This window comes from Phacochoerus africanus, chromosome 7 (genome assembly GCF_016906955.1).
Source record: "Phacochoerus africanus isolate WHEZ1 chromosome 7, ROS_Pafr_v1, whole genome shotgun sequence".
Taxonomy (NCBI): domain Eukaryota; kingdom Metazoa; phylum Chordata; class Mammalia; order Artiodactyla; family Suidae; genus Phacochoerus; species Phacochoerus africanus.
Genome location: NC_062550.1, coordinates 66,655,986 through 66,682,132, shown reverse-complemented (window position 1 = coordinate 66,682,132; position 26,147 = coordinate 66,655,986). Strand labels below are relative to the sequence as shown.

Sequence of the window (26,147 nt, the reverse complement as noted above, 5' to 3'; positions counted from 1 at the left end):
GGCCAGGGATTGAACCCGAAACCTCATGGTTCCTAGTTGGATTCATTTCCTCTGAGCCACGATGAGAACTTCCTGATTCTGTACATTTGTGATGAGTCCCTGGATTTGCAGTGTTTGTTTATTTGTTTTTTTTTTGTCCAAGCTTGTGGCATGTGAAAGTTCCTGGGCCAGGGATTGAACCTGTGCCATGGTAGCAACCTGAGTCGCACCACAGAGGAACTCCAGAATCTGCATTTTTAAAAAACTCCAAAGATCCTATTTTGATTAGGATCATGTATTGGAGAAACACAGTGAGATAGGCAAATGTGAGCCTTTGAAAGCTTTTGAGGAGATCTGCATTTTTTTTGCTGTTGTTGTTTTGTTTTTGTGTGTGGCCAAGATGTGCAGCAGCTTGATGTGGGATCTCAGTTCCCAGACCAGGGATTGAACCCAGGCCTCAGCAGGGGAAGCACTGAATCCCAACCATTAGGCCACCAGGGAACTCTGAGATCTGCATTTTAGATTACTCTCCCTGTCATGTGGGGAAGGAATTAGAAGGCGCCAAGGTGAGAATCATAGATTTTAGTGATTAGGTCTATTAATATAGGTCTGGATGAGGATCCATGGAAAATAATAGAGCAAAGGAACAGCTGGGGCTTTGGAGTCAGGTAATGAAATCTGAATCTAGATTTTTTTACCTTATACAACCAGTGCCACCTTTGACATGTTGCTTAAGCTCTAGGCTTCTTTTTCCTTACGTATGAGTGGTTATAATAATGTCTCCTTCATATGACTATTTGGGAGAGTATGAAAAAACTTAGTACACAGTAGCTGCTCAATACCAGTAGGTAATTGGTTTGGAATATTGTTAAAGAGATAGACTTAACTAGTAGCTATTTGGATATGGTAGGTGAAGGAGAGGAAATATCCTAAGATAACCACTAGGCTTCCAGCTATGGTAATACGGGGGCTGTAGTGCCATGAACTAGCACAGTGCCGAAAGAGGAGTTCCCCTTGTGGCTCAGTGGAAACAAACCTGACTAGTATCCATGAGGATGTGGGTTTGATCCCTGGCCTCGCTCAGTGGATTGGGGATCTGGTGTTGCCGTGAGCTGTGGTGTAGGTCGCAGACATGGCTCGGATCCCACATTGCTGTGGCTGTGGCATCCGCCGGTGGCTACAGCTCCGATTCGACCCCTAGCCTGAGAACTGCCACATGCTGCGGGAGTGGCCCAAGAAATAGCAACAAGACAGAAAAAAAAAAAAAAGAAAATGCTGAAAGAGGAGCGGGGGAAGAGGAGGATGGTTTGATTTGGGACACGTTTGCTTGGACGTGTTTAGACGTGATTTGGATATGTTTGGCTATAGATCTGGGCTTGGCCATGGGTTTGAGTTGCCAGCTTAATTTCCATGAGACTGGTGGTTACCCTTTACTAGGTGCCTGTCTGGGAATCCTTTTTTTTTTTTCTTTCATTTTTCATTTTTTAAAGTTTTACTGACATATATTTGATGTACAAAGTTGTAATAATTTCTGCTATACAATGAAGTGATTCAGTTATGCATGTACCCACATCCATTCTCTTTCAGATTCTTTTCCCACATGGATGATCACAGAATATTGGGTAGAGTTCCCTGTGCTATACAACAGGTCCCTGTTGGCCAGTCATTGCATATACCTCAGTGTGCATATGCCCATCCCAAGCCCCCCGTTGGGAGGTCTCTTTCACATGTTAGCACCAATTCTCACCACAGCTGCATGAGACCATTACTCAGGTTTATTTTACAGACAAGGAAGCTGAGTCTTGGAATCAAGTTAGTGTGAATGGAGATACCAAGTAGACAGGTGTGTCTGGGGTCTCGGCACAGCAGACTTAAAACTCTAGGCACAGATGTGGGACCATTCAGGTAGAGAGGTGCTAGTGAAAAGCAAGGGCGAAGCATGAAGATGAGAATAGAACAGGTCTGATGACAGAATCCTGGGGTTCATTGTTCACAGTCAGCAGAGGAAGAGAAGCCCATTAAAAGTCTGCAAGGTAGGGAGTTCCCGTGGTGGCACAGCAGAAACGAATCCACCTAGGAACCATGAGATTGTGGGTTTGATCCCTGGCCTTGCTCAGTGGGTTAAGGATCAGGTGTTGCTGTGAGCTGTGGTGGAGGTCGCAGACGCAGCTTGGGTCCTGCGTTGCTGTGGCTCTGGCGTAGGTTGGCAGCTACAGCTCCAATTAGACCCCTAGCCTGGGAACCTTCATATGCCATGGGTGCGGCCCTATAAAGCAAAAAAACAAACAAACGAAAATTAAAACGTAAAAAAATAAATGTCTGCAAGGTAAAGATGAGAAAGGCGTTCACATGCCCAGTTAATAGAACATTGTTTTTTAAATGGTATGGTGCAAATGGAAATAAATACTAAAATGGAAGCATGTCAACCTTCTGAGATGGAGAGATATTCTTAGAGAAGTGTAGGTAGGATTAGAGATTCTGAAGTCAGCTCTTTTAGATGTGTGTCCGTTGGGAAATTATTGCTCATGCAGTAACCCTCAGCATCTATAATAGGATAAGGATGTCTCATCTTGATTTATAAAACTAAATGAGAAAATGCAGTTTAACTAGTTATCACAGTACGGGGCACATAGTTGCTGTAAATGTTAGAGTCAATAAGGTAATATCTGAGGTCAGAGGACTTAACGGCCTGTGTTATCTCTAAGATGAGCACAATGATTATTTGGCTAACTCAATACCAAGCAGAATATTTGATACTTAGTAACTGTGAATAAATAGTCTTTGTATGAACTAATGAAGAATGAATTTTGAAGTGATTTGGGGTTTTTTTTGGGTTTTTTTTTGGCTGAACCCGTAACATATGGAAGTTCCCAGGCCAGGGATGGAATCGGAGCCAGAGCTGCAGCAGCGCTGGATCCTTAACCCACTGTGCTGTACCGGGGATTGAACCAGCACCTCCACAGAGACAAGTTGGATTAACCCACTGTGCCACAGTGAGAACCCCTTGGAGTGATTTTTACTTTTATTTATTTATTTTGTGTATTTCTACTTCTTTTTTTGTCTTTTCTTTTTTTTTTTTTTTAGGGCTGCACTCGTGGCATATGTATTTTCGCAGGCTAGGGGTCAAATCAGAGCAGCTGCCAGCCTATTCCACAGCCACAGCAACTCAGGATCTGAGCCTTGTCTGAGACCTACCCCACAGCTCATGGCAATGCCGGATCCCCGACCCACTGAGCGAGGCCAGGGATCGAACCCAAGTCCTCATGGATACTAGTCAGATTCATTTTCTGCTCTGCCACAATGGAATTCCTTTGAAGATTTTAAAATTTTAGCTTGATTTATCACAACAGCATTAGAAACAGAAAATAGATTACAGTGGATGTTAGAGGGATAAAGCAGCATCGTCAATTCAGACTCTCAAAGGAAGGCAATACAAGATTGGATGTGTTACTTCAACTTTCAGAGCTTCAGTTTCTTTACATATAAATGGTAGTTAACTTCAAAGTGTAGCTTAAGGATCATATGAGATAAAATTTTTAAACATTTTTCCATATAAGAGAGTGCTGGATGAAGGTAAATACTTTTTAATATATCTTCCTCCAAGTTGAAACTTGATTTACTTTTCACTATTCTTTGGAAGATGCAGAGTAAGGAAAGGCACAGTAAAGAGCCATCCGTGGAGCTAAGAATCATCATCATTTTTCTGTTATCCTGATGGAGACTGATTTAGCAGATACTTAATGAAGGGCTTTTTCTCTGTAAAGTCTCCGTAGATAAAAGGAACCATTTTTATTGACATAATGAGATAGAAATTGATCAGGGAATCAGGTGGGAATTGGTGCGCTTGTGTTGAGTGGTTCATCAGACAGCAGTGAAATAAACTGCAAACCCTTACACAATTTGGGGAATGTTAAGTGTGACTGTAGGATTCAGTGGCTGAGGCAGGACAAGAGACCTAAGAAATGAGATCTGGGATCTTCGAGAGGCTGAGAATTAGGAAAGAGCTGCAGGAGGACAGGAACTGTATGGCCAGTCAGGTGTAAAGTACATTTATTGTATTGTCAGAGAATGTTCACTTTGACTATAGAAAACAAATGAAGTCCAGGTAACCCATATGGCTCATTAACTATAGATAAATAAGTACGACATATTAGATTTAGATAAGCAGAGTACATGTGTACAGAACACAGAACAGGATGGAAGGATCAAAGAGGCACCTAATATACTTATTTATACAATGCTAAATATCCTTGTGTACCAGAGGCACCCAACATCCATAGCTCTTAAACTAGCCATCCCTTGGTGACACCCAGTCCAACCCCACGTGGATTCTGCCCAGGCAGTGAAAATTCCTTCGGCAAAACAATGGCCCTAATTCAGTCTCAAATTCTTACCCTCCATCCTCCGTAACTGTAACCACATTGTGCATCGGAGAGATGGTCATAGGACCATTGCCACCCTTCTTACCCCCCTTGAGGACCCCGTCCGAAGTGCATCATCCACCTGACGCAACTCATGCCCTGTGCTCTGTGCCATGCAAGTTTCATGAGTATGATTCTGGCATCTCAATTTGATCTGTGAGCTTTTCTGTTCGATAGCCTACTTGGTAATTATACTTGGAGGTAGGGCTACTTTGCACTACAATAATTTCCCAGGTATTTAACCCTTTAAAATTCTCAAGGACACTTTCTCCCAGGACATCAGCCACCCAGAAACTCACCACCAGCAGCTGCTTCTTTTCAATCTGGTTTCACTTCAAGCTCACCCCGAGAAACCTATTCAAATGCCTACACCTTGGTCGCCTTAGTCGACCTAACTTCCTGTGCCAGATGCTTTTGTCGGCCCCCACTGCTTCTTTATTTAACAAATTCCCTTTATCTCCCACTTGAGGCAAAGCCTGCTCCGCCTGGGAGGCAAGAAGTATTTACCAAGGACCCTCCCCCCCCTTTCCTGCCTCTGTCTGGCAGGTGACTGCCTTTACCTTTGGGTCCCAAGTCCTGGTGTTCTTTTCCCTGTAGACACCAGGTTTTCTGAATAGTAGGATTATTCAGAACAGGATGAAATTTGTCCTTTACCCTGAGACTTGGGCGCTTGAAATTCACTGAGGAAGGCTTTCACTCCTCCCACTTCTGGGCTTTGAATCCAAACTGTGGAATTTCGAAGACCCGGGCAAATTCAGCCCAGCGTTGCTTTTTTCCTTCAGGCACAAACGGAAATGGGGATGCAAGATAGTGTGAATTTCAAAAGCTAAACTATAATAAAGTAACTAAAATATGGCATTGGAAGCAACGTGCACCTCCTTTGGGAAGAGGATGGAGAGGGAGATTTTTGAAGGGAAAGGCATGTGGGGCAGATGGGCGAGGCTAGCAGGTAAATTTATAATTTCCTTTTTGCCTTATCTCCTTCTATTATACTGGCTTATATTCTTGGTATTCTGTGACCCAAAGCAAGGATAACTGAAAGGCTTTACGTTGCTGTTGTTAATAGCAACGTAATTTATAATGGCAACTAACCAAAACAGTGTATTTGTGGTATGTACCATTCTGGAGCAATTTAATTCATTCATGTGGAAAGATCTCTGTGATACAGTTTAAAGTAGAAAAAGTGAGTTGCAGAACAAAATTCATGATATAATCCTCTATTTGGATAGGGAAAAGGGGTTATAATTCCATTTAAATGTCATTTGTATGTATGAAAATGGAAAGATGTCAAATTAACAGTGATAAGATGGGTTAACTTTTATGTAAAGATGTTCTTTTTAATGGTATAACGAAGTTACACTGAGATGTTAGGAAGAACCCAAAAATGTAATCTTTCCCTTGTTCATCTGCCTGAATTTCAGTCTTTTCTTCATATCAGACTCTTTTTTTTTGCCTTTGTAAGGCTGCATCCATGGCATATGGAAGTTCCCAGGCTAGGGGTCGAATCAGAGCGGTAGCCGCTGGCCTGCGCCACAGCAACGCCGGATCAGAGCTGCGTGAACCTAAACCCACTGAGTGAGGTCAGGGATCCAACCTGTATCCTCACGGATACCAGTCGGGTTCCTTTCCTCTGACTGCAAGGGGTGCTCCTCAGAGATGTTTTGATAGAGAACATTTGAGGAAGAAAGCATCTCTACCTTGGCTATTCCACTTAAGGAAAATGGTGGATCTTACTTTTCTTGAATATAGTTGTCAATTTTTGTTATGCTTATTTAAATTATTATTTAAACCAAGAAATTATTCACTATTAGAGTATTCATTATTAAATTATTAATATAATTATGAACTTATAAATATATCTCTCAGTTCTGACATGCAGCGGTTGAAAGATAATAGCTTTCAGAAGAGAATATATGGTATAATCAATCTGGCTATAAAATATTGAATCCATGAAAATTCACATAAAAAAACCACCTATATTATACATACTGAAACATGGAGTTCCCGTCATGGCCCAGTGGTTAACGAATTCCACTAGGAACCATGAGGTTGCGGGTTCGGTCCCTGCCCTTGCTCAGTGGGTTAACGATCCGGCGTTGCCGTGAGCTGTGGTGTAGGTTGCAGACTCGGCTCGGATCCTGCGTTGCTGTGGCTCTGGCATAGGCCAGTGGCTACAGCTCCGATGAGACCCCTAGCCTGGGAACCTCCATATGCCACGGGAGCGGCCCAAGCAATAGCAAAACAAAACAAAACAAAACAAAAAAAACAGGTGTAGGAATATATACTAAACTGTTAATAGTGTTGATCACTGGACAGATGTAATTGCTAGAAATGCATTATGTATTTCCCTTCTGCTTATATTTGTTTTTTTAATAAGATTTTTTATTTTTTCTATTATAGTTGATTTACACAGTTCTGCCAAATTTCTGAGGTACAGCAAAGTGACCCAGTCATATATGTATATATACACACACATTCTTTTTTTCACATCATCCTCCATCATGTTCCATCGCAAGTTACTAGATACAGTTCCCTGTGCTATACAGCAAGATCTCAAAACAAACAAAAAAATATACAGCAGGATCTCATTGCTTATCCACTCCAAATGCAGTAGTTTGCGTCTACTAACCCTAAACTCCCAATCCATCCCATTCCCTCCCACTTGCATATATTTGTTTTGTTTTGTTTTTTGTATTTCTTTTGTCTTTTTCAGGGGGGGAGGCAAATGGGAGGTTCCCAGGCTAGGGGTCCAATCAGAGCTATAGCTACCAGTCTACGCTCTGGGCAATTTGGGATCTGAGCCACATCTGCAACCTACACCACAGTTCATGGCAATACCATATCTTTAACTTACTGCCACTGCCGTGAGGCCAGGAATCAAACCCATGTCCTCAGGGATGCGAGTCGGGTTAGTTAACTGCTGAGCCTCCAAATATATTTGTTTTCAATAGTGAGATTCTTTTAGTTTTGCAAATTTTTTTTTTTTAAGCTGTGCCTGAGGCAAAGGAACTCCAAAATAGCCATTCTTTATTTTTTGGCCTTGCCTGTGGCATGTGGAAGTTCCTAGGCCAGGGATGGAACCCACACCACAGCAGCGACCCAATCCTATGCAATGACACTGCTGGATCTCCAAAAAGTCCATTCTTATAAAAAAATTGAGACTTTACCATTACTCTAATTACCTGCCTATTGCGTATGAGAAACAATAGATAAATGGCATTTCCATAAATGGCTTATTTCCGAAAGCAAAATGATATACGCTTCAGAAATCCGTTTCTCATCTACTTTTTCATTTTTTTCCTTTTTCTTTCTTTCCGGCATCCTCATTCCTCCCCAGTATCCGGCATGATGCCTTAAACACAGTAGGTACTTCTGTCCTTTCTGCCACATTAATCTTCATTCAGTAGCTATTCTTTGCCTACGCCCAGTGTCTTACAGCAAAGACAAGGTTGTACAAATTAGGAATTTCCTGGGCTCCCTAACTTTTTAAAAATATTTTATTCCATCATTTTAAAATAGCAATTTTCCCAAGAATTGCTAGTTCCATCCCTGGCCAGGGGACTTTCACATGCTGTAGGCATGGTCAAAGTACACAAAAAAACTAAAAAAATTTAAAAATAGAAAATAAAAGTGAAACAGTGATAGCAACAGTGATATTCTGATTGTTTTTAAGTCACACCCAAATCTGCTTGAATTACAGAACTAAAAAGTGCTGACTTAGTGATTTCATGTAGTAATTTGTTCAATAATTTGTTTCCTTTTTTTTTTGGCAAGAAGTAGATTTATTAAGTTAGGACACTTGTGAGAGATGAAAGCGGACAAGCAAGGAGACTCCCATCTGCTTCCTTTCATTACTTGGTTCATATTGTGGTGCTTGGCACAAAACTCAGATTCTGTCAGTGCTAAAGAGTATTGCATTATCCTTATGTCTGGGCAGAATTAATTATCTCTGGCTTCCTTTTGTCAGATATCTAGATAATTTGGCTAGATAGTATTATAGAGCAACATTGGAAAAATGAGGCATCCATGAGAGAAGTTGACTATGAAAACTGCTCTGGGCAGTTCCCATCATGGCTGGCTCAGCAGATACAAGTCCGACTAGGAATCACGAGGTTTCAGGTTTAATCCCTGGGCCTTGCTCAGTGGGTTAAAGATCCAGTGTTGCCGTGAGCTGTGGTGTAGGTCGCAGACTCGGCTTGGATCTGGCATTGCTGTGGCTGTGGTGTAGGCCAGTTGCTACAGCTCAATTAGACTCGTAGCCTGGGATTCTCCATATGCCTAGGGTGCAGCCCTCAAAAGACAAAAAGACAAAACAAAACAAAACAAAAAAAAAAGGAAAAGAAAGCTGCTCTGGTTATTCTCAGCATCTCTGCAGCTTCGGGAAACTGGTTTCCATGGAGCAAGCAGACAGAGTGGTAAATTAAAGGGCTCCCAATTAAATCAACTTGGGGCTAGCCAGGATGGGGAAAAGGATAATAAAAAAGGGATTAGTTTTGTTCATAGATGGCTACTTAGCTCCTTCTAAGGTAAGAACATAGTTTATCTGAAAAGTAATTTTTTTCCAAAGTACAGTTTACTTGTATATTGGTATATGATTCACCTTTTCTTTTTTTTATTTTTTGTGTGTTTTTGTCTTTTGAGGGTTCACCCTCAGCATATGGAGGTTCCCAGGTTAGGGGTCTAATCGGAGCTGTTGCCACTGGCCTACGCCAGAGCCTCAGCAATGCCAGATCCAAGCCGTGTCGTGACCTACACCACAGCTCACGGCAACGCCAGATCCTTAACCCACTGAACGAGGCCAGGGATCAAAACCGCAACCTCATGGTTCCTAGTCGGATTCATTTCTGCTGCGCCACGACGGGAACTCCTGATTCACCTTTTTAAAGGAATGTTAAACATTGGAGTTCCCACTCTGGTACAGTGGGATAAGAATCCAGCATTGTCTCTGTGGTAGCACAGGTTTGATCCCTGGTCGGGTGCAGTGGGTTAAGGATCCAGCATTGCCTCAGCTATGGCTCAGACTCACTCCCTGACCTGGGAATTTGTGTAGGCTGTGCAATCATTAAAGAAAAAGAAAAGAGTTCCTGATGTGGCTTAGCAGAAATGAATCTGACTAGTATCCATGAGGATGCAGGTTTGATCCCTGGCCTCGCTTAGTGGGTTAAGGATCTGGCATTGCCGTGAGCTGTGGTGTAGGTCACAGACATGGCTCGGATCTGGCATTTCTGTAGTTGTAGCTCCAATTCTATCCCTAGCCTGGTAACTTCTGTATGCTACAGGTGCAGCCCTAAAAAAAAGCTAAACATTAATGCTTGTACATTAAAAACCAATGCATTAAATCGTGATTTGTAGTTGGCCTATACATTTTAAAGTGTCCTGGAGTTCCCCTTGTGGCTCTGTTGAAACGAATCTGACTAGCATCCATGAGGTTGCAGGTTAGATCCCTGGCCTTGCTTAGTGGGTTAAGGATGTGGGTTTCAGTGAGCTGTGGTGTAGGCCGGCCCCTACAGCTCTGATTTGACCCCTAGCCTGGGAATCTCCATATGCTGCTGGTGCAGCCCTAAAAAGACAAAAATAAAATATCGTCCTAAAAAATAAAATCTGGCATTTAAAAATAAGCTTAGCAAAAAAAAAAAAAAAGTAAAAATAAGCTTAGGTTTTCCTGTTGTAGCTTTGTGGGTTAAGGATTCATGTTGTCTGAGAGGAAGTGGGTTTGATCCTGGCCTCACTTGGTGGTTTAAGGATCTGGTGTTGCTGTGGCACAGCTCTAAAACAGAGGGGGAAAGAAAAAAAAAAAAAAAGCTTCTTTAGGAGTTACCTGATGGCTCAGAGGGTTGAGGATCTGGCCTTATCACTGCTGTGGCCCTGGTTCGATCTCTGGTCTCAGAATCTCTGCATGCCATGGACTTATTTTAACATAGTTCTTTCTGAGAGAAGAGCAGTCACAGAACTTTTCCTATGTGAGTTATAGGTTGAGATTTCAATTTGTCCTTTTTCCCTCTTCCGAGTTCCCTCTACCACCCATTATTCGCCTTTCCCTCTGGCTGCACCTCATTTAGCCTCCTTACAAACCCAAAAATCTCACTTCTCTGCTCCAGACCTTTCTGATGTGGCACTGTTCTTTAACCACTAATAGCCACATTTTCTTGTTTCAGTTACACACACAAGGAAGAAATTTGTTCAAGTTTCATTTCAGTTCATTTTACCCCCCCATATTAAAAACTGTACTAAAGACAAAAATTTTTTTGGCCACACCCACCGCATGCTCACGTTCCCAAGTCAGGGATCAAAGCCTCACCACAGCAGTGGCCATGCTAGATTCTCAACCCACTGAGCCACCACGGAACTCTAACACCAAAATTTTTATGCATTGACCCACTGAGATCAGGGGAGACATAACTAATGATAAAAACACAGGTATTTATTTGTATTTAATAAATGAACCAGTCACACTGGCAGGAGCATGGTGTGGTAAAATATACAACTTCTTCCTACAAATACTAGGATGATGAACAAATGAGGGGTTGGTCAGAGCAGAAGAAATCAGTGAAGCACATGGTAGGGTAAAAACCCGTCCCCTTAACAAGTGAAGCCTCTCCCTCCCAGAAACTGAATAATCCATCACACATCTTTGTACTTTTTATTTTACATCTTGGTATTTTTGCTCCCCGTTTTTGAGGGTTAGATTCTCAATCATAAAGACATCCAGCAAATAGTATTCTATCTAGTCGCTATAGCCAGATGCTTCTTTTATCATGTTCTCCATGTAAGAAGCCAGTGCTACTCAAGCCTCTTTGATGAGACTTCAATTATACCTGCCCAGCCCCACCTCCACATTGGCACAGAAGGCATGAGAGCAGGTTTTATCAAGTCAGAGAAACAAACCTAAAAGAACAAAAATCCTAGAAAATACTATCACTTCCCAGATTGAATAGAATCATCATACAGTGGATTACTACCCAGCCATAAAAAAACCCCAAATAATGCCATTTCCAATGACACGGATGCAACTAGATGCTTATACTAAGTGAAATCAAAAGAGAATGACAAATACTATATGATATCACCTACATGTGGAATCTAAAATATGACAAAAATGAACCTATCTACCAAACAGAAACAGATGCACAGATGTAGCGAACAGACCTGTGGTTGCCAAAGGGGGGGGGGGGGCAGAGGGATAGATGGGGATTTGAGGGTTGCTAGATGCAAACTATTACATTTAGAATGGAGAAAACAATGAGGTCCCACTGTAGAGCACAGAGGACTATATTCAGTCCCTGGATGATGGAATATGAGAAAAAGAATGTATACCGGAGTCGCCTTTGTGACTCAGCAGAAACGAATCTGACTAGCACCCCCGAGGACGCAGGTTCAATCCCTGGCCTTTCTCAGTGGGTTAAGGATCCGGTGTTGCCATAAGCTGTGGTGTAGGTCACAGATGCAGCTCAGATCCTGCATTGCTGTGATTGTGGCCTAGGCCAGCAGCTGTAGCTGCTCCGAGTCAACCCCTAGCCCGAGAGCCTGCATATGCCTAAAAAAAAAAAAAAACAAACAAAAAAGAATGTGTATATGTATGGCTGGGTCACTTTACTGTGCAGCAGAAATTGACACAACATTGTAAATCAACTATACTCCAATAAAATTTTTTTAAAAAATAAAATGATCGTCACATATCTTCAGGCTGTATGTTCATGGGGTAATTTGGGAATAAATCCATGATTTGCTGCTGGGTACCGCAGTACTTCGAAGTCTGCTGTATTACATTATGATTTTCCCCAGCAGTTTCCAAGACGGCCTCCAAATCACTGATAGGAGAATTTTGCTGAAACTGGAGCTGGGGCTGCAGGAATTCCTCAACATAGTTGTTGAGCTGGCTATTCCAAGTCTGGTTATTCCAGGCTTGGGGGCACCAGGTCTGGCTGTTCCAGGTTTGGTTGCTCCAAGACTGGCTGTTCCAGGTCTGGTTGCTCCATGATGGGTTATTCCAGCTCTGGTTGCCCCACACGGGCAGGTTTCCAGAAGCGTTCACCAGGCATCCTTGGTGATAGGAATAGAAGCCCGGGTATTCTGTACTGGCTGAGCCCTTTGAAAGAGAAGGATGGATTAACTGAAAAAGCACAAGGAAACTCAGAAATGTCTTTTGTGGGGATTACATGCTTCAGCAACGGACAAAACTACAAAGTCCTTGCTAGGAAAGAGCAGAAAAATAAGTTTCCTGTTACCTGAATCACACTGTTGCTATTCCTTGGCCAGTGGTTTTTCTGCCACCTCTTACATTTCATTCGCTGGTTCTGGAACCAGGTTTTAACCTGTAAGGAAAAGGTAACAGAAAAACATAAAATACTACTAATACAGGGGTACTAAAAATCAAAGATATTAGGCTTTTTTTTCCCCCCTGGCAGCTACAACTATCTCAGACTCAGAAATAACCAGTTAGGAATTCCCTTTGTGGCTCAGTGGTTAAGGAACGAGACTAGTATCCATGAGGATGCGGTTCGATCCCTGGCCTTACTCAGTGGGTTAAGGATCTGGCGTTGCCATGAGCTGTGATGTAGGTTGCAGACGAGGCTTGGAACCCACGTTGCTGTGGCTGTGGCGTAGGCCAGCAGCTGCAGGTCCAATTCGACCCCTAGCCCATATGCTGCAGGTGCAGCCCTAAAAAGCCAAAAAAAACCAACAAAACATGTTATTTGTTTGCAGTAAGAAACCCCACTCCAAGTAAGCACATTTACATTGAATATAAAAATGTTACTTTAATTCGGGAATTATGAAACATACCACAGGGACAACTACTTAGAAAATATTAAATTATATTGCAACACAGAAGGCACTAAAATTTTCAGATGATTTATAAACTATGAGTTAGAAAACAGGATCACAGAAGTAGAAGAATATGTATGTGTAAAATAAGATCATGGGAGTTCTCTTGTGGGGCAGTGGGATAAGGAACCAGCGTTGTCACTGCAGTAGCACAGGTTTGATCCCTAGCCTGGGAACTTGCACGTGACTTGAGTGCAGCTGGGGGGAAAAAAAAAGAAAGGTCATGGAATAGGGAAGGACTTTCTAAGTATGGCACCAGTAAGAAAACCATCTGATTGAATAAAATGGCTAGGAGATCCCGTCGTGGCGCAGTGGTTAGTGAATCTGACTAGGAACCATGAGGTTGCGGGTTCTGCCCCAGCCCTTACTCAGTGGGTTAACGATCTGGCGTTGCCGTGAGCTGTGGTGTAGGTCGCAGACGCGGCTTGGATCCCGAGTGGCTGTGGCGTAGGCCGGCGGCTACAGCTCCAATTCGACCCCTAACCTGGGAACCTCCATATGCCTCAGGAGTGGCCCAAGAAATAGCAAAAAGACAAAAAAAAAAAAAAGGTCTAATAGATATATGAAAAATGATTAACCTCACTAAGTAACCAAATGCACAGAGAAAAACAAAACGGGCAATTTTAATGAGAACCAGTGTTGGTTAGGGACTCTCCTCATTCAGAAGATAGTCCTTTGATTAAGGAAGATTATAGAGATGTTTCCACAACTTTGGTTTGTGCAACAAGGAAAAGTGGCTAAGTAAACTATGACACATTCACACAATATTTAATTCCATTTTCACATTAAAGATTCCATTTTCAGGAGTTCCCATCATGGAGCAGTGGAAATGAACCCAACAAGGAACCATGAGGTTGCGGGTTCGATCCCTGGCCTCGCTCAGTGGGTTAAGGATCTGGCATTGCTGTGAGCTGTGGTGTAGGTTGCAGACACGACTCCGATCTGATGTTGCTTGTGGCTGTGGTGTAGGCCGGCAGCTGTAGCGTCAGTTAAACCCCTAGCCTGGAAACCTGCATATGCCAGAGTTGCAGCCCTAAAAACCAAAAAAAAAAAAAAGTTTCCATTTTCACATGAAACATGAAGTTATTTGTCGGGGTGCACACACACAGAGAACATAGAAATCGGCCTTATTTTTATTTCCTATTACATCAACAACAAAACAACCCTAACCTGTTTGTAGCTAAGGTTCAGGATGTTGGAAAGTTCTTGCATCTGCTGGAGGCTGAGGTACTTCTGCCTCTGAAATCTGTCGTTGAGGACACAGAGCTGGGTCTGCGAGAACACAGTTCTGATCTTCTGCTTCTTGACTGGGACCTTTTCCTCCTTCTCTGTGCTCTTCTCTGCAGATGTGGGCAGTGGTTTTACTCTGGGGCTTGTGGAAGAATCAGGGCTGTCCTGAATAAGCAGATCCATGGAGGAAGGAAGAGGAGAGACTGTTGGGAATAAAATGACACTTTTCTCTAAAACTTCCAATATTAAAAATGTCTTGTGTTCAAAGCACTAATATTAGAGTTCTCACAACCTCAGAGCTCGGTAGTTAAGTACTGATTTTAATCTTAAAAGTGACCCTGAACACCTTGCTCGCCTTTGTGCAGTGCTGTTTGACTAACCATGGACATGACTGATATTATGCATTGCTGGAAAGCAGAGAGGGGCTCCAAACCACTTCTTCCTGCCCATCTAAGCTCAGGAGCCCACACCCGGGGCTGTTCTCAAAGGTCACAGTGATCACTTGACTCCCACCTCCTGTGTTCCCCCCATAACTTTTTTCCATCAGTCTTCACCCGCTGAATTTTTAAAACATGATCCCGATTCCAGGGACCCTATAAAATCAAGAGCATACTGCCCAGTTCTGATACCAGGCCTGGTAGGGTAATATGAATTCTGACCAGCCCTGTTTCCATCCAGGCTTTGCCTTCATTAACTTTGTGACTTCATTTCCAAAGTCATTCCTCCTTCATGGAGTTTTTGGGTTCGTTTTACTTTGGCATTTGGGACAAGCCAATCATAATCTTTTACTTTTTTTTTTTTTTGTCTTTTTGTCACTTCTTGGGCTGCTCCCGCAGCATATGAAGGTTCCCAGGCTAGGGGTCGAATCAGAGCTATAGCCACTGGCCTACACCAGAGCCACAGCAACACGGGATCTGAGCCTCGTCTGCAACCTACACCACATTTCACGGCAATGCCGGATCCTTAACCCACTGAGCAAGTCCAGGGATCGAACCCGAAAGCTCATGGTTCCTAGTCGGATTCGTTAACCACTGAGCCACAACGGGAAGTCCTTACTATTTATTTTTTGTCCGCAGCACATCTCGGCCTGATGTGGGATCCCAGTTCCCAGACAAGGTATGGAACCTGGGCCATAACCTTGTCAAAGAATCGAATCCCAAACACTAGACCACCAAGGAAGTTACTCTGTTTTCTATTGAAATATAATTGTATAATACTCTATAAATTACAGGTGTACAATATAGTTACATCTTATTTTTATTTATTTTTTGTCTTTTTGGGGCCACACCCATGGCATATGGAGGTTCCCAGGCTAGCGGTTTAATGGGATCTGTAGCCGCTGGCCTACACCGCAGCCACAGCTTGCGACAATGCTAGACCCTCAAGCCACACTGAGTGAGGCCAAAGGGACACTATGTCAGATTCTTAGCCTTCTGAGCCAGAACAACGGGAACTCCATACCTTGATTTGTTTATTTTTGCCTTTTATGACTGCCAGCCTATGCCACAGCCACAGCAACAGAGGATCCAAGCAGCATCTGTGACCTACCCCATAGCTTAAGGCAATGCCGGATCCCTTAACCCACTGAGCGAGGCCAGGGATCGAAACCCCCCTCCCTCATGGATCCTAGTCAGGTTCGTTAACCGCTGAGCTACGTGAGGGAACTCCCATATCTTTTTTATTTGTAATTACTACCTTTTTTGGGGGGGCTAAGCCTACAGCATATGAAGTGCCTGGACCAGGGTTCAAACCCGAGCCGCAGCAGTGACAACGCTGCATCCTTAACCCACTGAGCCACTAGAGAATGCCTACCTTTTTATTTCTAACAACTTCTGCCAAATTGATTTCCAAAAGAGGTGGTGCTGGGATAGTGGAGTTCCCACTATGGCACATGGAACTGGTGGCGTCTCTGCAGGGTCAGGACACAGGTTTGTTCCCAGGCCAGAACAGTGGGTTAAAGGATCCGGCGTTGCTGCAGCTGCAGCTCCGGCTGTGGCTCCGATCTGACCCCTGGCTAGAAACGTCATAGGTCACAGGGTGACCAAAAATGTAAAAGAAAAAAATAAGAGGTAGTCCTGCCTTTATAGTATGCCGAGCACCCTGCACACCCGCAGTTACCAATTAGAAGCCTGAGCACTTGAGTATAAATTTTTGAAGCCAAACTTAATTTCAAATCTGAGCTCTTCTGAAGAGCCACTTTGGCTGTCAGCATATTCCATCTTCTGGAATCATCTACCATGCAACAGGGTGAACACTTCCTTGGGGTTTAGGCGACTTGACCATAACAGGTGCTCACAAACGCAAGCTGCCCAGTTAATACCCTCATAGGTTGGGAGTGCCAGTTGCCACTGTAGTAGAAAGACAAACCATTTCTACAAGGTGCGCTTCACACGATTAAATTAGCGAAGCTGTTTCCGGCATGCCTGAAATAGACAAACCCAAAAGGTGACCCTCACCGCCTCAAGCGTGATGTCAGGACTTGGACTTAGTGATACCATGTAAGATTTACACGTCAGTCGATCACAACACATTTCCTTTCCTCAGTGCCTGTGCAGTCAGCCTTCAAATACTCCATACAGGAGTTCTCATTGTGGTGCCGAGGAAACGAATCCGACTAGCATCCGTGAGGATGCGGGTTAGATCCCTGGCCTCGCTCAGTCGATCAAGGATCCAGTGTTGCTGTGAGCGGTGGTGTAGGTCCAAGATTCGGCTTGGATCCCGCATTGCTGTGGCTGTGGTGTAGGCCAGCACCTGAACTCCAATTTGACCCCTAGCCTGGGAACATCTATATGCCGTGGGTGCGGCCCTAAAAGGGAAGGAAAAAAAAAAAATTCAGGTGGCCTGCAGAATCCCTCGTCTCTCTGTCCACAGTTCCCGATGCCTGGGACACAGGGGAAAGGGCATGACCTTATCAAGTTACAGTTGAAAAAGAGGTGACGAGAGGATTAATAGATAAGGACACCTGCCTATACTGATGGGCTCAAGATGAAACAGGCAACCGTCGGCCCCTTTCCTTCTTTCTATTTCCCTGAAGCAGCTTAGCTTTTCAATTTTTCAAGATCGTCAAGATTCAAGATTTACTTACCAGTCTCGGTGTCGAGGGTCTCAGCAGATGACATCTGCAAGGAGGCATAATTTTCTTCAGGCCCATAAACCTCAGGCATTGGTGAAGATTCCCTGGAAATGGATGCTTCGGGGCAAAGCAGGCTTTGGGGACAAGCTGGATCCACACTCATGTTGAGTTGAAGAGGGGGAAAAAAAGAAAAAAACAACCAAAGAGCTGGATTGTAGGAAAAGTCCAGGCTTAAGTGTCTAGATAGAAGAGCTTAGAATCATGAAGATCTCCTCCAGGTGTTAAAAGTATCAAAAAATGGGATGAAGTGAGTCACCCTTAGGAGAACAAGAGCTAACCACCCCAATCTAGCAAAATGAGAAAAATTTTGGAGGCTCTAGATTTATAAGGAAGGATCGACCATACTTAAGCCCGCCCCTCCTGGCAGCCCCACGCCCACACACACCCTTGCGAATTCCCAGTTAATCCCGTCTGCCAGCCTCACCAAGGCCATTGTAATGCAAAGAGAGGGCTGCTGAGTAACCCAGACTGGGTGGGGAACTGGGACCATGGAACCTGGAAACAAAATAAACCCCGCAGTGAACTACTTGCAGGTCCACCGTGTTTCCACGTTTTAAAATCAAAGATGCAAAAAATTTTTTTAAAAATTAAAAAAAAAATCAGATCAAATGAAGATGCACCTCCAGTTCCTGAGGCTATTTCCGGTGACTGAAACTCCCGCTGGAACAATGAATTTCTTGACCTGAGACTCCTTTGGGTCTCCAGTTCAGGCTTATTCTGCAGAAACATGTTAGCTCCATTTTTCTCTTTGATTCACCCTAAGGTCACAATAAAACACATGTTGAATGTTGGCACATCAGGTGATGGTAAAAATAATACTTGTTTTCAACTCCCACTTTACTTCTTCCTCGTGTTTTTAGCTTTCAGAAAGACACACAAGTCTTTTCAGCAGGACAAAAGCCAGAGGAAAGGACATGCAGACGTAGGACCCTAGGTGTCCGGTTAGTCCTTACATATAAACCATTATTACTCTGGAGGATTTTTAAGTCGCCTTTGTACACACAGTACTGGATAACATCTCAGCTCAGCCATTTTAGTAAGTCTCAGTTTCCTTATTTATAAATAGAGATGGCAGGAGTTCCCGTTGTGGCTCAGCGGTTAATGAATCCGACTAGAAACCGTGAGATTGCAGGTTCGATCCCTGGCCTTGCTCAGTGGGTTAAGGATCTGGTGTTGCCGTGAGCTGTGGTGTAGGTTGCAGACTCAGCTTGGATCCCGAGTTGCTGTGGCTCTGGCGTAGGCTAGTGGCTACAGCTCTGATTAGACCCCTAGCCGGGGAACCTTCATAGAGGGAGCAGCCCAAGAAATGGCAAAAAGACAAAAATAAATAAATAGAGATGACAGTACCTTCCTTCTCTATGTTGTAAGAATCAGGGCGAATAAAGTGCTAAAAACTCATAACACCTGACATATCATCGAGCTACAAATGGTAGCTGTTAATAGAAATTCTTTCAATGATCCTATGCCCGTGACCTACCTCTAAGTTTTGAATTACCTTTTGGTTGTGCTTTTTTTTTTTTTTGGTCTTTTTAGGGCCTCACCCACAGGTCCCCAGGCTATGGGTCCAATCTGAGCTGTTGCCACTGGCCTACACCACAGCCACAACCATGTCAGATCTGAACAGAGGCTTGGACCTCCACCACAGCTCATTGCAATGCCGGATCTTTAACCCACTGAGCAAGGCCAGGGATGGAACGTGTGTCCTCATGGATGCTAGTCAGATTTGTTTCTGCTGAGCCATGCTGGGAACTCCTGGTTTGCTTTTTATTTTAATCCATCAAACATGAAACCTAACAGTTCGTGATAGAATGAGAGCACCACCTCCTTCTTTGACCTGGGATGTTACTAGATTCATCAATATAAAATAAGAAAATTTATTGACCTATAAACCAACCCAATTGAAAAGAGGGAGACACTGGGAACTCAGTCTAGTCACTTGTGATGGAGCATGATAATGTGAGAAAAAAGAATGTATACATGTGTGGGTAACTGGGTCATGTTGCTGTGCAGGAGAAAATCAGTGGAACACTGTAAACCAGCTATAATGGAAAAAATATAAATCATTATATTTAAAAAAATCTCTGCTATAAACCTGGGTTGTGATGATCATTGTACAGCTATAAATGTAATAAAATCATTGAGTGATATAAAAAAATTCTTTAAAACAAGATATAGCATTAATTTCTTTATCAATAATACAATTATAAAATGCTAATTTATAATTTCCCTTTTGTGCCACTTTATTATTCTCACACTGACAAATGACCTTGTTGTTTAATGAATTGAGTGCATTCAAAATTCATGTGCGTGTAAAATAAAATTCTTTAAACCGTTCTTTTTCAAGAGCAAAATATATGGCAATGGACTGATGTCCTGAGCCAGCCTGTATTGTCACCTGCCTTTTCTATGTTCATCAAGGAGAACAAAACACCCTTCAACTTTGTTTCCAGGAAATTTGTCTTTAATGCATTCTTCTAATGTCACTGATAACTCCATTTTGTATGCAAAAACATTTTAGATTCTAATATGGATAACATCACAGATTGCACTAAAGGTAACTTGCCTTGCTGGAGGTTTCTAATAAAAACTAGAATGTGTTCTGCAAAAAAAAAAAAAAAATCTCAAAAAAAAAAAGAAAGAAAAGAGGGAGAAAAAAGAACATTCTCTTGGCAATTGATATTCCCGTAATGGACCTGCCAAAGCAAATATGACAGGTTCAAAATTTAGAACCGATGTTGGCCCTTCTGTCTGTCCCTCTGTCCCACCTTCCCAAGCTGGTCATCTTCCTCTTGCATTTTGCATTTTCCCCCCTCTGGCTCTTTCTTTTTTTTTTTTTTTTGTCTTTTCTAGGGCCACTCCCAGGGCATATGGAGGTTCCCAGGCTAGGGGTCTAATCGGAGATATAGCCACTGGTCTACACCAGAGCTACAGCAACTCGGGATCCAAGCCACATCTGCAGCCTACACCACAGCTCACGGCAATGCCAGATCCTTAACCCACTGAGCAAGGCCAGGGATCGAACCCGAAACCTCATGGTTCCTAGTAGGGTTCGTTAATCTCTGAGGCACGACAGGACCTCCTCTCTGGCTCTTTATTTAATTGGTTTTTCCTTCTCTGTCCAGGCACTCCTGTCAAACTCCACTCCATCCTCACTTTCTTTTTTTTTTTTTAATTTCCCTTCCAAAGGCATAACTTTTAATATTGGACTCCAGCACTAACATATTTATGGATAAAAGATAACATCTACAGTTTTCAATTTTCTCCATTCCCAAATTCCAGATTCAAGAATTCTGAGATTTCGTCTTCTTTTCCAGTCTCCCATCCCTAGAAGTAAACCCTTAGCAGATTGCCATTATATATTTTTTGTGTAGGATACAGTTCCTGACTGGTCCTACCATGCACTCTGCTGTGTGGGTCTCCACCTGCTGGTTTTGCTCCCAGGAAAGCTGATATGTGTTGACAATACAAAGATGCTAACTTGCAAGCATAGGCATGATGTCGGGTCCAAATAAGGGGATGAAATGCTATGTAACCATTTTTTTTTCTTTTTTTTTTAGATTTATTTTTCCTATGTAAACTCTTCTTTGTCTTCTTAGACCATCATTCTGGAGGGGGAAAGAGTTTGGAATGGGGCGTTAAGGAGAGGGTGGGTAGAATATTGTGCTTCAGACAGATAGTCTGTCTTGGAAATAGAATAATAGGATTCGAATCTTTTAAAAAGGGAATGCAAAAATAAATTTAAAAACGGGAATGTGAGGCGGTGAATGTTAACTAGACTCGTGATAATCATTTTGTATCGCATACCTCTATCAAATTATTACATCGTATGCCTTGAACAACCTTGTGTGTCAATTACATCTCAATAAACAGTGAAAATAAAAGAAAATGGGGGAACCACAGTTTCAATCCCTGGCCTCACTCAGTGGGTTAAGGATCCGGCATTGCCAGGAGCTGTGCTGTAGGTCACAGATGCGGCTCAGATCCCAAGTTGCTGTGGCTGTGGTGTAGGCCAGCAGCTATAGCTCCAATTGGACCCCTAGCCTGGAACCTCCATATGCTTCGGGTGCAGCCCTAAAAAGACAGGAAATGAAAGAAAGAAAGAAAGAAAGAGAGAGAAAGAAAGAAAGACAGACAGACAGAAAGACAGAAAGACAGAACATGCGGGAACTAGACTTGCTGGCTCTCAATCAGCGTCTTTTGGTAAAAGAGGGAAGTCAAGGCCACCAAATACTTTGGTTTGCCTGCAGCTCTGTAACTGCGGGTAAGGGGAATCTTTGTTCTTTGCTGATGGGGGTCTTTGCCTGAAAGCCTGAGACGAATTCCCCCATCCCCCCACCTGTGTCCCATTGTATCCAGGCTGAGAGCCTCCGGAGAGAAGGACCAAAGGGCAGGGGGCTGGTAGCTGGAAGGCAGACTTACTACATTCTTTGCCCAGGAAAGCAATTTGAATAAGGCTAGAATGCCTCGGAAGCCGTCTGAGACCTTGGGTTTGCCGGGGTGGGCTGTGTGGGTGGAGGAGGGGTGTGTGGCGATAGGCTAGAGCCCAGACGCCTGAAGTGCAAAAGTGGTTCAGGGAAATCCTGATTTTAAATCACATTGTCCTAAGAGCAACATCTGGGAAGGAGAAGGGAAAAAAAAAAAAAGGTGAATATTAGAAAGACAATATTTTACAGATATGATTTATTCCTCATTTACAGAGAAGCCACACAATCTTTCAAGGGAGCTGGGTCCTGCTGATTTCTATTGGGTTTTGCTGATGTGTCAAGGATAAGGTGCTCCTCTCCCTAACCTCCTGGTTCTCTCAGTCTTTCTGGTTCTTCCTCACCCCCATGCATATCTAAAAATCAGAGTGACCAAAGCTTAGTCCTCAAACCTCTTCTGTACCTGCGCTCAATACCTTGGTGATCTTATCCTATCTTAGGACATTAAAGACCATCTATATGCTTTGTTTTTTCAAATATGTCTATAGCCCAGATCTCTTTCCCGAACTCAAGTCTCCGAATAGCCAACTGCCTGCTTAACATCTCCACTTGAATTTCTAGTAGGCATCACAACAGTAATTATTTCCAATATCAAACGGTCAGTGTGCCTACCTACCCAGGCTCCTCCTGTAGTCTTCTTCATCTCAGTGTATGACAATTCCACCTTTCTAGTTGCTCAGGGAAAAATCCTACAGCCATCTTTGTCGACAAATGCCATCAAAATCTAGCAGAATCCACTTGCTTCTTTCTTGTAATATTTTTTCCTCTGTATGTTTCCCTTTACCACTGTTTGAGTGAGTTTTTGATCATCATGTGGACTGGGGATTAGAGAACCAGCAGAACAGCAAGAAATGGTTATTTCTTCTTTTTGCTTTTTCTTTTTAGGGCCGAATCTGCAGCAGATGGAGGATCCCAGGCCAGGCGTCGAATCGGAGCTGGAGCCACCGGCCTCCACCACAGCCACAGCAACGCAGGATCCGAGCTGCGTCTGCAACCTACACCACAGCTCACGGCAATGCCGGATCCTTGACCCACTGAGCAAGGCCAGGGATCGAACCCGCAACCTCATGGCTCCTGTGGCATAGGCCGGCGGCTGTAGCTCCGATTGGACCCCTAGCCTGGGAACGTCCATATGCCTCTCGTGTGCAGCCCTAAAAAGACTAAATAAATAAATAAATAAATAAATAAATGCCATGTCACATGAAGCTATTCCTTTGCTTACAATCCACTTCTAGCTTTCTCACAGAGAAACAAGTCAGTGTCCTGGATTACATAAGCCCTCTTTTGGCCTTGTGCTTGACTTCTGCTTGATCAGGGAATAAGCCAGGAAACCTCCAGAATGGGGGCTCTTGCTTTTACTTTTATCTCCTCCGATCAGTTTCTCCCCCAGGATTATAACCACCCCTCCTTTAAATCTTTAATATTGCCTTCTTGGGCGTTTCCATTGTGGCTCAGCAGAAATGAATCCAACTAGTACCTAGGATGCGGGTTTGATCCCTGGCCTTGCTCAGTGAGCAAAGGATTTGGTGTTAGCATGAGCTTTGGTGTAGGTTGCAGACGCTGTGGCTGTGGCACAGGCTGGCAGCTGCAACTGATTTGGCCCCTAGCCTGGGAACTTCCATATGCCACAGGTGCAGCCCTAAAAAGAGGAAAAAAAAAATTGTCTTCTCAAAAATGTCTGCCCCCCAGTTCCACCTGACTTTTCTTCATAGCACTTATCATCTTGCATAATATTTGATCTATTTGTCTATCTATTATCATCATCTATCTGTGATCATCTTTTATATCCTTCTACCACTAAGTATAAATTCTTTGAGGGCAGTAATTTTTTGTCTCTTTTGTTTAGTTGGTATTTCCAGTCCTAGAAGAGCGTGGTCCCTTGGCCAACATCATCAGCATCACTTAGGAGTTGCACGCGCACGGGACAGAAATGGATGTGCTTTACTACGGAACTGCTGAGTGGGACGCTCTGGTGGGGATGACTAGGAATGGAAGTTTTAGAAGTTCTCCAGGCGAATCTTTCAACATGCTGTTGTTTGAGCATTGCGCTTTCTTGGAGAACCCTAACAGGCAAATAGCAGGTGATCTTGGTCATTATTTGTTGATGAAGGAGTGGGGTTTAAAAAATCTAGCACTTTGTAAGTAAATAGAGGGCAGGATCCATTTCCTGAAATTTAAATCTTTAATTGTACTTCAACAATTTCAGTGAGGTACTAAATAACCCTTAAAAAACAACAATGCTCTTTGCCTCAGGTTCCCTAAACTGAATTCAATGAGCTGGAGCTCCTGGGAAAGACTTGACTTTAATTTGCAACAAATAATCCTTCTGGCTCCTCTGGGAGCTAGATTACTCTTAAATTACTTGTGTTGTAAAGATGAACCACACAACCACCAAAACCACTGGTTTAGAGATTACAAATGGAATTACACGTATATTCTTCACTTAGTTTGCCTGTTAAAACTATAAGAGCACAAACACTCCCCCCCCACACCAAGAAGCTTCTTACACAGTGGACAATATGATAGACCCTCAAAACCCAGTGTAATGAAATTACTCATGGCCAGTTTTATTAATCAGTGACCTCACCATGAGTGCAAGTTTGGAGTCCGGGAGTTCCTGCTGTGGCTCAGTGGTTAACGAACCCGACTATTAACCATGAGATTGCAGGTTCGATCCCTGGCTTCGCTCAGTGGGTTAAGGATCTGACCTTGCCGTGAGCTTGCAGATGTAGGTTGCAGATGCAGCTCGGATCTGGTATTGCTGTGGCTATGACATTGGCCGGCAGCTGTATCTCCAGTTCAACCCCCAGCCTGGGAACCTCCATGTGCTGCAGGTGCGGCCCTAAAAAAGATTAAAAAAGACCAAAAAAAAAAAAAAAGTTTGGAGTCCAATAAAAGACTCATCTAAAAAGAAAGTATGTGGGAGTTCATTGAGTCCTTTTTCCAATGTCTGAAACTTGATGTAGTTAATAATAACTGTGTCATGATAATATTATTTGCTAACACTCGGCCAGTCTGTCCCCTGGATGTTTGAACCCACTGTGTCCCAGAGTGATTTCCCTTCAGTACAGCCGTGTTATCCCTCTGCTTAAGTCTTTGCTAAGTAAATGCACAGTCTACTCTCTGCCTATCTCCAGCCAATTTCAAGCTTTGGCAAATTGCTCTTCCCAAGCAATCCCCTGCCCTGAATGGTTTTCTTCCCTCTTTGCTTGGTTCATTTTCAGTTATCTTTCAAGATGCTGATGGGGTGTCAGCTGCACCCCTTCTCCCAGTGGCTTAGGTGTTCCACTTCTGTACCTAACCCCTCCTACAAGCCGTTGTCACTTTGTATGTCAGTTATGGGTCTTTTTGTGTTTGGATTCCTGGCTAGAACAATAACTCTTTGAAGATGTGGTTTGTTACTATAACCTAGTGCAATGCTATTCAAAGCATGGTTCTGCTTTCGAATAACATCAGCCTCAACTGGGAGTTTGTTAGAAATGCAAATTCTGGGAGTTTCCGTCGTGACACAGTGGTTAACGAATCCGACTAGGAACCATGAGGTTGTGGGTTCCATCCCTGGCCTTGCTCAGTGGGTTAACGATCCGGCGTTGCCCTGAGCTGTGGTGTAGGTTGCAGACGCGGCTCGGATCCCACGTTGCTGTGGCTCTGGTGTAGGCCGGTGGCTACAGCTCCGATTGGACTCCTAGCCTGGGAACCTCCATATGCCGTGGGAGCGGCCCAAAGAAATAGCAAAGACACACACAAAAAACAAAACAAAACAAAAAAAAAAACAGGCACCCTAAAGTTTGAGGAGCATTGGTTTAGAATGAAGTGCTTAGCAGTAGGGAAAAAAAATCTCAATGCCTTTTTTTTTTTTTTTTGTCTTTTTGGGCCACACCTTTGTCATATGGCAGTTCCCAGGCTAGAGGTAGAATCGGAGCTGCAGTTAGCCTACACCACAGCCGTAGCAACACGGGATTCAGGCAGAGTCTGAGACCCACACCACAGCTCACAGCAACGCCCAGATCCTTAACCCACTGAGTGAGGCCAGGGATCGAACCCATGTCCTCTTGGATGCTGGTCAGATTTGTTTCTGCT

At 43.4% G+C, this 26,147-nt stretch overlaps 2 protein-coding genes across 2 annotated transcripts in view; one reads left to right on the top strand and one right to left on the bottom strand.

Moving 5' to 3' along the window:
• LOC125131255 (developmental pluripotency-associated protein 3-like) overlaps window positions 1–26,147 on the top strand; it is a 92,692-nt gene that overhangs the window by 1,135 nt on the left and 65,410 nt on the right. The gene's annotated exons all lie outside the window — the stretch shown is intronic.
• On the bottom strand, window positions 12,019–18,164 carry NANOG (Nanog homeobox). Its single transcript, XM_047787605.1, has 4 exons — window positions 17,539–18,164; window positions 14,394–14,656; window positions 12,626–12,712; window positions 12,019–12,486 (listed from the first exon to the last, which is right to left on the bottom strand). The coding sequence occupies exons 1-4, from the start codon at window positions 17,687–17,689 to the stop codon at window positions 12,070–12,072; spliced, it is 918 nt and encodes a 305-aa protein (XP_047643561.1). The 5' UTR covers window positions 17,690–18,164; the 3' UTR covers window positions 12,019–12,069.